Here is a 12,577-nt window from a genome sequence, read left to right on the forward strand (position 1 = left end):
TCTGTCACACACACCGTTGCAATTTTGACAAGGAGTGCATTGACTCTAGATTGCCTTAGGAATAGTGTTATTACCTTAGCAATAGTAAGTCTTTCCAATCAGGATAGATGTCTTTCCTTTTATTAGGTATTTATTTCTTTTAGCAATATTTATTTTAATACTCAGCATACAAGTCTTTCATCTCTTTTGCTAAATTTAATCCTAGGAACTTCCATCATTTTGGATGCCATTGTAAATGGAATTAAAATATATCCTTTTCTGACTGTTCATTGCAAACGTATAGAAGTACTACTAATTTTTAAAGTTGATAAGACTTGTATCCCATATAGTTCACTCATGTGAAGTGTACAATTTACACTTACCTACAGCGCAGGTAAGTTCCGTACTCGTTCACAGTCACACACGGTACCCCTTTCCCCAACCCTAGGCAACACCTAACCTATTCTTTGTCCTTAGAGATTTGCCTCTTTCATATAAATGGGATCATATAGGAAAATATAACTGATTTCTCTGTGTTGACTTTATATCCTGAAGCTTTGCCAAGTTAATTTATTCACTTGGCATTTATATATACAGAAAAAAATGCACTCACGTATGTATGTATTTATATATTCTGGTGCTGCTGGGGTTTAAGCTCAGGGCTTCCTGCTTGCTAGGCAGGCGCTCTACACCTGGGCCACGGTCCCAGCTCCTGCATATGCTTAGAATGCGGTGTGCGTTAGACCATGCCGTCTGCAAGCGTTTTCTCCTGTCATGTTTACAAGTCTTCTGTTACGACTTCTTTTTATACCTCTTTTCTGAGACTAGAACTCATAGTACTGTGCTGAATAGAAGTGGCTAGAGCAGACATCATTTTCTTGTTCCTCATCTTAGGGACAACGTTTTTCCATTCGATATGATGATCTGTAAGTGTATGAGCAGTAAGTTGGAATTTAGGTATTACTGGTTGTGACACATTTTTCTTTCTCACACATTTCTTTAATTTGATTGATCTCCTAATGGAGTTTTTACTTTTTATATTTTTGTGTTGAAATCTTGTTAAATGTTTTTTATTTTTAAAATTACAGTGTTGGAAATTGCATAAGTAGTTTAATGAGCTGTCATGTACTCTTACTATTTTTAACGTTTTGCCTGCTTCGTGCTGCTCTTTGTGCTCTGTACACCCCATCCAAGGATAAATTGTATTCATCATGACCTTTTAACTGTACATATTGCAGTATCTGTTTGCTTAGAATAGAGACAATCTCATGGATATCTCCATAGTATAATCATCAACTCAGCAAATTTAACTGTGATATAATAATTTTCCCTAAGATGCCTCTAGTACTGAGATTTAACCAATGTTTCAATAATATCCTTCATAGCAATTTTTAAATTTTTTAACACAGTCCAGTCTATAATTATGCATTGCATTTATTTTCATGTCTCTTTTGTCTCTCTTTCTCTCTGTCTCTTTGTCTTTTTCTCTCCTATTGCAAAACTGGTGTTTGAACTCAGGACCTTACACTTGCTAGGCAGGTACTCTACCACTTGTGCCACGCCCCAAACCCTTTTGGCTCTCACTTATTTTCCAGATGGGATCTCACACTTTTGTTGGGGGCTAGCCTCAGACTGTGATTCTCCTATCTCTGCCTCCTAAAGTAGCTAGGATTGTAGGCATGTGCCACCACACCCAGCCTTCTTTAGTCTTTTTAAGTGAGGAGCAGCAGGCTTTATCTTTCACATCATTTATATCTTGAAACTTGTGATGTCACAAGCCAATTGTTCTGTAGACTGCTCTTCAGTTTAAGTTTGTCTGACTATTTTCCTCATAATTAGATTCAGGTGATTCATCTTTGACAGACATGTCGTCCATAAGCCATGTGCTGTTCATTCTCAGTGTATCACACACCAGAGACACATGGTGTCATTACTGTGTTGTGTCTTTACATCAGCCATCTCTCCTAGGAACCCAGGTGTCTATTGGTGAAGAATGGCAAGTAGAAACCAATGTCTGGATGCTGGGGTACTTGTGTGTCATCACTTCAGTGCTTTTACTGTGTGTGCCCTGTGTGTGTTTTCTTACTTGAATTTGTAAACCTGTTAAGTTTGGTGTCTTCTTTTAGAAGATTTGAAAGTACTGACTCAACTTGACCTACTGGAAAATTAAGATTTTTAATTTAAAAAAAAATCAGCTACTCTTTCTAGGAATTTGTTGGCACAAGTCGATTGGCATAAGTTGCTAGTGATACTTGTTTGCTGTCTGTTTGATCTCAGTGGCACTGTAGTTTTGTCTGACTTCTCATTCTCAATATTGTTTTGTTCTCTCTTTTATCAGTCATTTTAAAGCCTTGTTAATTAGCCTTGCTAATTTTCAAATTAAATGATTTTATTTGCTTAAACTCTTGCTTTCTTTTACTTTGAATACTTTTGAGTTCGCTTGGTCTAATTTGTGTGTGTGTGTGTGTGTGAGAGAGAGAGAGAGGGAGGGAGAGAGAGAGAGAGAGAGAGAGAGAGAGAGAGAGAGAGAGAGAATGAGAGAATGAGAATATGAATTAATGTGACTGATAAGAGAGAGATAAGTTTGACTGTGTTTGTGTTGCCCAGGCTGGTTTTGTACTCCTGGGCTCAAGTGTTCTTCTACTTCAGCCTTCCAAGTAGCTGAGACTACAGGTGTGTGCCACTGTGCCTGCCTTAATGTTTTATGTTGTTTGTTTAACATCTTAATTTTTAGTTCTTCTTCTTCCCAATGTGATATTACACAGTCTGTTTTTTTAAATACAGGTTTAGGCTACATCCTGGATGTTTTGAGATATGGTATTTTTTACGTGTAGTTCTGAGTATCTCTAGTTATTTTATTAATCTCTTTTTTATTTCAGAGTTTATGGGGCTTTCTGGGTATCGGTCTTTTTTTGATTTCCAAGTTGCACTGCTCGCACTGTATACATACCATTTGGTTTTTAGGTTCTTAACACTGAATTTTATTGGAGGTAGTTTTATGGCTTGACATGCTATCAAAATCTGTAGAGTCAAAGTGTGTTATAAAATAACATTCTCCACTGTTAGGTGGAGTGATAGCTATCTCTCTCTGTATATGCGATGACTTTTTTGGGTCTGTTTGAGGTATCGGTTACAGAGACTGGTAATCAAATATTGTTTTGGAAGATGTGTTTATCCTAAAAATTGGCTCTATATATTTTGAGGTCATGTTATTGGGTGCATATATGTTTAGAATCATGTTCTGGTAAATTGAACTTTTGTTTTTTATAGTGACCTTTTTATTTCTCTTCTACTAATTGACTTTTGTTATAATGTCTCTAATATCAAAATGACTAACTTTTTTTTTGTGTGTGTGTATGGGTAAGATAATAGTAGCTTCTGTTTTTTTCCTGACAGTATATATAAATTCAGATAAGAAACTATTTAAACAGGAAAAAAAAACCTCAGAAATTTAGAAAACATAACAAAACTAACCATTATGTATTTGCAGAAAAGATTGCAAAATATGCAAACTTTTAATACTGGAAAGGAAAAGCAATGAAAATTGACCCAAATAAACATTAAATTAGCTATTAAGTAGGGATTATCCAACCTATCCATTTGGCAGTTTTAAAAACAAAGAATATTTTAGTCACCATATTCCAATAAATATGAATTTTGATACAATGAATGAATTGTAACTGTAGAAATACAGTTAACATAGATGTCATGTGGAAATATAAAACATGAGTAATAGTAATATGAAAGAAGTCAGTGATGGGGTGGGGGTGGCTGGGGGAGTGGGGGGGTTTGACCAGCTCTTCAGGCCATAGTCATCTGTGTTGTCTTCTGAGGTTGTTTTCACACTGACATCCTTGAATAGCCTGAGGTGACAATGCTCCAGCGCTTAGCAGAGGAGAGGAAGCTCTGCAGTTATTTAGATGAAGTCAGTACAGAAAAAGATGATTGTGGACAAGTATTGCTTATGAACACACATGGACATTTCCTAAATCAAATTAAAGCAAACCAGAGCAATTTCAGCTATGTATTGAAAAATACATTATAGCCAAATAAAGTTTAATTTCAAAATAGAAGAAAAGGTCCACTCTCTGAAGTCTACTTAATATGCCATGTTAAGAGAATAAGAAAAAATAAACCAAATCTCCAAAGAAATGATAATCAGTTAACATTCTCACCAGTGATGTGTGATCATATCTGTTATTCACAGTCTTGTCCACAATTGGTGAGTTCAGATTTTTACATTTTTGTTGCATTTGGTTGTTAAATAGTAGACTACTGCTAAGTTAATTTGCATGTCTCTGATTTCTAACAATTTGAGCATTGTTTTGTGTTTACTAGCAATTTGTATTCAGCCACACTGAAAGTTTTCAATGGAGTGACACTGTGTTACTTGTTTACTGGAAGACAAGGTTTTACTCATCTTTGTATCTCTAGCATTTTGTAAAACATTTGCTTATACAGGGGATGTTCAAATAAACTTCATGAGGGCTGGAGGCATGGCTCAAGCAGTAGAAAGCACCTTCCTTGCAAGTGTGAAGCCCTGATTCAGACCCATGCATGCTTTGTGTATTGTAGGCTCTTCCTGAGGCATAGTAAAAGAAGTACATGAATGGGTGTGAGAGAATTGTTAATTATCTGACAGCAATTGCTGAAGAGATCTCTGCTGCCATGAAATTGGCTTTTTTCCTTCTTGGACTTTTGTGTGGGTGTGTTTTTTTAGTATATATGGCACTGATGATTAGAATATATAGAATACTTAACACAAAAATAAACTGTTCTCATTTTTACATCCTTGCTGCTTTGCTTTATTTCATATTCTTTGATGTTTAAAATGTTTCTCATCAAAATGTATTATAAATATAAAACAAATTAGTTTTCATAGGAAATTAAATCAATTAATTTTATGTGGTGTGGTGAGATTTTAAAGTATTTTGGTTTAATTCTTAATTATAATTTGAAATTTTATTGTGTAAGTAAAATACTCTTTTCTGTTGCATATCTAATTTGTATCATATTTCATTAAGGAAGTAATTGATGTTGCTCTTTCATTTCAGCTAAACCATTTACTTCCAAAGTGAAACAAATGAGATTACATAGAGAAGACTTTGAAATATTAAAGGTCATTGGTCGAGGAGCTTTTGGTGAGGTAAGAGATTAAGATTTTATAGAATGCTTGCTAATTGTTTTGGAAGGTGTTTTATATCATGTGAGAGAATTTAACTGAAATATTTACTTGCTGTGTTAATTGATATGGCTAATCAGAAAATACATTAAAGTTTTGAATGAGCAGTTTGTTTGGAGTTGTTTTCTTAGAGACTTCATGTTTTATGTGTGTCTCACGCACGTGTTCCTCTGGGCATGTGTCTCTATGCAAGTGCAGTACTCTCCTATAGTTCTCTCTGTCTTCTAAGAAGACGTCTTGTCTGTACTCTGACTTCCTCCTTCTACCTCTCCTCCCATTGTATTCTCATGTTATTTAAGAATTAGTTTCTTAGTTTCTACTCACTTAATAAAAACACACGCAGACAGACACACACAGCTGCTGAAATCTAGGTTAGAATTGCTCTGAAACTGGAGATCAGCTTGCAGATAATCTCAATATCAAGGCGGCTGGTTCATGGACACAGTGTATTCCTCCGTTCATTCAGTGCTTTAGAAATTGGTGAACATTGTGAATAACGTTTTCCAGGTTTCATTCTTTATAGGGCTTTCCACATCTTCCGATAGATTCATTCGTAGGTGTGTGATATTCTTGATGTTATTTTAATTAATTAGAGTGGCTTGTTAAATTTCATTTTCTAAATGTTGAAAATATAATTGCAATTAATAGAACTTTATTGATCTCATACTTAGTGATTATATTAAATATACATCTAAAGTCATGAATTGTGTTGAATTTTAATAAATTGCTTTATCTGTTTTTTCTCCTTTGCTTGGTTAATGAGTTGAGTTACACTGATTTATTTTCAAATGTTAAACTAACACTGCATTCCTAAAATAACCAGCTTGGTTATTTGTTTTCTGTTTGGTTACTTTGTGCTTGCTAGTGTATCTTTTTTTTTGCCTCTGTTTGGTTTTAACTTTGCATTCTTTTTCTAATTTAGGGAGTAAATTTTGATTACTTGGATTTCCAGCCCTTCTTTGTAACTGTGCATTGAGGGCTGCACACTTTCCTCCAAGTGCACTAGCCGCAGCAGACACTTCTGAGATGTCATGTTTTCATTCTTGGGATTTCCAGTGTGAATGTTTACATCTTTAGCATGTTTTATTTTAATATCTGCGTCTATGAGGTTAGCAGTTTCTTTCTTAGTTTCCAAATGTTTGGAGGACTGTCCAGTTGTATTTCTGTCCTTGAGTCATGATGTAATTTCAAAGAAATCAGAGGACACACACTGTCTGATTGCAGTCCTTTGAAACTTGCTGTGCAGCGTCTATCAGCATCAGTTAGGTTGCAGTCACTAATCTTGATGTTTAAATTGTCCACTTTTTTACTGTGTTTTCTCTTCATCTGCCATTCCCTACAATAAGGTTCTCGTTTCTTTCTTTCAGGTTTTTGTTGATGCTTTCTGTTTTCTCCTGATCTGTTATTTTCTAACAGAGAATTTGTTTCTTTTAGTTTTTGTTGATAACATATGTAGTCATTATATCTGTCTGGTGATGAACTTTTTTTTTGTCATCTGGAACGTTCTCCACTATTTCTTTTAATGTAAATTTCCCTTAACCTGATATTAGTAAAGCTACCCTGGCTCTTCAGATAGTTCGTTAAATAACTTACTCCATTCTTTCAGTTTCAGTTTTCTGTAACCTTATGGTATGTTTACTGTTAAGTAGAATACAGTTAGGTTTTGGGTTTCAATCCATTTTGAAAATGTTTTGTGTTTTCATTGGAGTATAGTCAGTTAACACTTACCTTGCCCGTTCTGTTTTCTTTCTCTCTCATTTCTTGCTTTCTCTTGGACTAGTGAAGTATTTTATATTAATCTTTGCTCAAGAGTTTCTTAGTTTTTCCTTCTTTTATTGGTTCCCCAGAGATTGCTGCATGTGTTCTTGTGCCAGTTCACATTTGCTTATTTCTAACTTTTTTGTTATTGCTGTTGTGACTTTTAGTTTTATGTGTATTTGAAACCCCAAAAAGATATGAGTGCCCTGCTCCTGTTCACTTAGCTTTATCCACATGCTGTGTTTTCTCTTGTTCTCCTCCTGTGCATGCGTACATATCCACGTACCTCTCTCTGGATTCCTCCTCTCTCCCTCCCTCCCTCCTTGGACTGGGGTTTGAACACAGGACCTCATGCTTGCTAGGCAGGTGTTCTACTATTTGAGCCACCTCCAACCCTTTTTGCTGTAGTTTTTTTTTTCCAGAGGATCTCTTGATTTTGCCACGACCAACCTGGACTGCAGTCCTCTTACCTATGGCTTCCTGTATATGGCTTCTTGTGTGGCTGAGATGAAAAGCACACACCACCATACCTAGTTTTTTGATTGATACGGACTCTTTTTTTTTTAACTTTATATGGTCTTAATCTTCCTAATCTCCATTTGGGATTATAGGCATGAACCATTGGTGCCCAGCCTGGAGTTAATTTTTATCATTGTCTCTCTCTCTCTCTCTCTCTCTCTCTCTCTCTCTGCAGTGCTGGGGATGGAGCTCAGGCCCTCCAGCATACTAGGCGAGCACTCTGCCCCTGAACTTCCTCCCCTGCCCTCTTTGTCTCTGTTTTGATGGTATGACTTTACTACTAGGTTTGGCAAATGTGAGAGTTATAGTAATTTTGAAATATACTAATATCTCATTACTGTAAATCTGGTTGTTCCATATGTTTCCTTTCAACATGTAGTTGGGTTGGATTTGCTAGTATTTTATTAAGAGTTTTTTGTTTACATGAGAGAGATTTGTCTTGACGTATCTTATAATTTCCTTACATTTTGGAATGATATGCTTAGGTCATAGGATAATTTAGGAAGTATTCCTTATCAGTTTTTTGAAAGAATTTGTATAAGGTTGGTATTACTTCTTTTTTAAAGAACACTTAAGAATTTTCTGGTTTATTTTTGTCATAGTGTTGTGGGAATCTTGAGCTGAGATATGGGATACTGAGGCAGTTTAGCAGGAGGCAATGTTTTATTGTGCCAGCACAGACCCAGTGGACTTGTGTCCAAAGGCTGAGCCCCGAGAACAAAGGGGTCTCACCTTATATACCCTTGCAAGCAGGTTACAGAAGCAAAAAGCAAGGTCTAATCCATATATGGTTATATTCCATTCTATAGGCTACTTTACCCTAGTGCTACGTGACTTTCCCCCTCCCCAGTGCTATGAGATCCTCTCCACATTCAGATTCCTCAGGTTTTATCTGCTGTGCCATCCCTACCTCCCTGCTGCTTTATCAAAACTCAGGCCTAGTCTGTTTTCTTCTGATCCTCCTTCCTGCTAATAGTTAGTGGAGCCATCTGGATAGGAGTGAAAAGGTTTTTGTTTTTGTGTACATCTTTTGAGGTGAGTTGTGTATTCAGAAATACACTAACCGCATACATACAATTCTATGAGTTTTGATGAAGGAGTTCACCTACCAAAATATAGAATGTTCCTGTTTTCCTAGGAAGTTCCCTTGTCAGTTCCTCATCACTTCAGTGAACAGTGGCCACCACTGTTCTGAATTTTAACTGTCAGTTAATTTTTGCTGCTTGAAAATCCTATACAAATGAAATTACACATTGTGTACTCTTTTGTATCCAGCTTCTTTCTCCTGGCGATTGCCTGTATTAATACTTCCTTTTCAGTGTTCAGTAGTACCCTTTTTTGCCAATATATCACAATTTATCCATCTGTTCTCTTTGTGATTGTTTCTAGTTTTCTGGTGAATAGGAGTAAGGATGATAGGAACATTTGAGTATTCTTGTATGAAGTTTTTGTGGAAATATATTTTCCTTTTCCTTGGATAAGTACCTAGGAGTGGAGCTGCTGTGCTCAATGGTAGGTGCAAATTTGAAAGAACCTGGCATACTTCTTCCAGTGGCTTTTGTACTGTTTTATAATTCTACCAGTTCCATGTTCTCACCAGTACTTTTATTAGTCTTAAAGTTTAGACCTTTAGGTGTTAGCTTTATTGTTGCTTGCATTTGTTACATATCAACATAGTGATGAATTTGCACGTGCTTATTCATCAATCTACCCTCCTCTGGGAAGTAATGTTAGTTTTTGCTCAGTGTTTCCAAACTGGGATGTTTGTATTTTTACTATTCACTTTTAGGAGTTCTTTATATTTAATCTTCGTCAGTATTTTTTCACACCCATGTGACTTTCTAGTTTATATTCTTAAAAATGTCTTTGGATATGCAGAAGTTTTAAATTTTGATGTTAATTTTCTTAGTTTTTTTCTTTGATGGTTATTATTTTATGTATTCTTTTAGTAAATCCTTGTTTATGCTCAGGTCACAAAGATATACACTAAAGTCCTCCCTCCCCCTCAAAGCTCTATAGTTTTAGCTTGACCCCCAACCGTGACCTTAGGCATGTCCCTCCCCCCTCACATTATTTTCCTCCTCTAGACAGTGAGAGTTTTGATTTTAGCTTAGCCTAGCTCTTTTGAAAAAATGAAATATTAATTAGACCTTATGCTCACAGAACAGAGGTTCAAGGGAGATAGACTGGTGATTTGTCTCAGATTTATGTATGACGTGAGGTAGGGATTGAGGTTCATTTTTTTTCCCATGTGGAGATCCAGTTTCAGGAGTTGATGAAATAGTTATTTTTCCTCTTTTGAATTGCTTTAGCTAGCACTTTGTTTTTAAAAAATCACTTAACCCCCTAAGCATAGATCTGTTGGTACACTGGTTGTTCTGTTTATCTCTTTGCCCATCCTTATGCCAGCCTACAGTCTTAATTCCTGTGGCTTTATAATATAAAGTTGGGAGTTTGTTTTTTTTAAATTAGCTCTTTTAGGCCTTTTGCATTGTAGAATCAGCAAGTTAGTCTCCATTAAAGCCAACTGACTGATATTCTAAGTGAGTTTGCATCGAGTATACAGATCATCTTGAGAAGGCTGACATCTTAGCAATACAAGTCTACTAGTCCGTGAACATTTTTCCCCTTAAATGTTTGATAGAATTTGACAGTGAAACTCTCTGGACTTGGTTTTCTCTGTGGGGATGTTACGCCTCATAGTTTATTCTATTGGTGGCTGTAGAACTGTTGAGATTTTTTTGCTTCATACTATACTAGCTTCAGTACATTTCATTTTTCATGGACTTCCTTGCATCTGTGGGATCCCTTCTGTTGCCCTGGGGCTATACTCATAATGTCCTTTCCAAAGTCTTTTGCTTTCTGTAGAATCTGAGGCAGTGTTCCCTCTTTCTTTGCTGATATTCACAGTGTGTGTTTTATTCCTCTTCTTCTTAAAATAATCATGTAAGGTTTTTCAGTGGTGTTAAATATCACACATAGCTACTTTGCTACATTTTTGTCTCTTTTTAGTTCATGAATTTCTGTTTTATCATTATTTCTTTCTCTTTTCTTTGGATTTAATTTGCTCATTTGTTTTTAGCTTTACAAGGTAGAAACTTAGATTTTTGATTCATTTCCATTCCAATTTAAACATTAAAGTACAAATTTCCTTTTGAGTAATGATTAAGTATGTCCCAAAGATTTGATGTGTTATATTTTCATTAACATTGATTTTAAAATACTGCCTAATTTTCTTTTTGATTCATAAGTTATGAAGTTCATACTTTGCTTTTAATAAGTTGGAGTTGTTGATCTGTAATTGTTTTTGTTATGCTCAGATAACACACTCTAATTTTTCAGTAATTTCAGTTTTATGGTCAGAATATGGACTCAATTTGGCTCTCTGGAGTGGTGCTGGGGAAGGTTTGGAGGTTGGTGTGGTAAGAGTTGGAGCAGCAGGCACTGCAAAGAGCACTGGTGTACATGGAAGCCCTTATTAGGAAATGTGAAGCCCTCACAGCCCATCAGCAGTCAGGATCAGTTCTTGCAGGAGACTGAGAGATAGCCAAGGTTTATAATTATTTTCTGTGAAAGAGAGCTCTGTCTAACCCAGAAAAGATCACCTCAAATAGAATACACAAGGTTTGGTCCGGTCCAGTCATTCTGCCCCAGAAACCCACTAGACACTAAATACATTTGAATCATTTGCTGTTGTGTTGAACACTGAAGACCTGGACTGCAGGAAGTAAGCATATGCAGAAAGGGCTCTGTTTATGGGCTGTTCTTACAAATGGAAGCTCTGATCTCTGCACTGAGGAGACACTATAGAAACTCACTGTATTGCTTGTCATTTTTGTAGGAAGTAGTGTAGCCAGCTCGGAGGCCTTGCTATATTTGGAGTGTCTCTCTACCTCTATCACATGGGGCTGAGAGTCATTCAAATGGTGCTCACATAGGAAATATTAACCTGTTTTCTGTTGCTATAACAATACCTGAGGTTGGTTACTTTATAAATAAAAGAGGTTCATTTCCATATTTTGGAGGCTGAAAGTACATGTGTTCAGCCTCTGGTGAGGGCCTAGGCTATATCCCAGCGTGGCAGAGAAGCAGGAGGGGAGTAACCCCATGCACAAGGGGTAAGGTAGGTGAGCAGCCTTGCTTTATAACAGCCCATCATTTTTAAAGTAAGTTTTTCATGAGGATATATTCATTATACAAGAGGTAGTGGCAATTCCAATTAGACTAATGTTGTACATTATTTACATTGCCCCCATCGTCTCTCCCCCTCAACCCCCTCTCAACCCCACTATCAGCAATTGCAAGAGGGTTCTTCTGTTTCATATAGGTATATGAAGTCCATCAACCATATACCCTCACCTTAATCTCCTTCCTTCACCCTCCTCCCTCCCACTAGTACCCTCTACCCCATACCACTGCCTATTTTACAGTCCTGGTTTTCATTATTAATATTTAAGTTGATGTTCAAAGGGGTTTCTCAATGTATGCCCACTGTGGATGTGCTTTACTTTACATTCAACCCCTTCCATTACTCTCCCTTACCCCTTTACCTCCCACCCCCCCCCCATTTTTCAACAGCTTTCAATACACATCCTTACATCCTCTACCTTCACATTTTATGTTATTTGATATTACTGTTGCTGTATCATTTTCTTTTCCTTTCCTTTTTTCCCTGAGTTCCACAGAGTAGTTCCACTGTCACAAGCATGTTCTACATCTGAGTTTGTATATGATCATGCTTGTTTTTGTGTATATGTTTAACATTGGATCTATCTTTCACATATGAGAGAAAAGATGTGGCTTTTGTGTTACTTCACTTAACATGATGTCCTCCAATTGCATCCATTACCTTCAAACTCCATGTCATTGTTCCTTATGGCTGAGTAATAAATACTCCACTGTGTAAATATACCACAGTTTCTTGATCCATTCAACAGTTGCTGGGCACCTGGGTTGTTTCTAAAGCTTGGCTATTGTGAGTAGTGCTGCGATGAACATGGGTGTGCAGGTGTCTCCACTGTACCCTGTGTACGCTCCTTTGGGTAGATGCCCAGGAGCGGTATCACTGTATCATATGGCAGTTCTATCTCTAGGTTTTTGAGGAACTCCATACTGCTTTCCATAGTGGTTGTACTAATT

The 12,577-nt window shown here is 36.6% G+C and overlaps 1 protein-coding gene across 18 annotated transcripts in view; it reads left to right on the forward strand.

Annotated features, from left to right (window-relative positions):
* Positions 1-12,577, forward strand: part of Cdc42bpa (CDC42 binding protein kinase alpha) — a 226,305-nt gene that overhangs the window by 43,623 nt on the left and 170,105 nt on the right. For all 18 annotated transcript variants that reach the window (XM_074048826.1, XM_074048831.1, XM_074048819.1 and 15 more), the window contains one exon: positions 5,034-5,125. In XM_074048826.1, the coding sequence (XP_073904927.1) occupies positions 5,034-5,125 (92 nt within the window). Of the gene's footprint in view, positions 1-5,033; positions 5,126-12,577 lie in introns of those variants that run through there.

The sequence above is a fragment of the Castor canadensis genome, chromosome 11 (assembly GCF_047511655.1).
Source record: "Castor canadensis chromosome 11, mCasCan1.hap1v2, whole genome shotgun sequence".
Classification (NCBI taxonomy): Eukaryota; Metazoa; Chordata; class Mammalia; order Rodentia; family Castoridae; genus Castor; species Castor canadensis.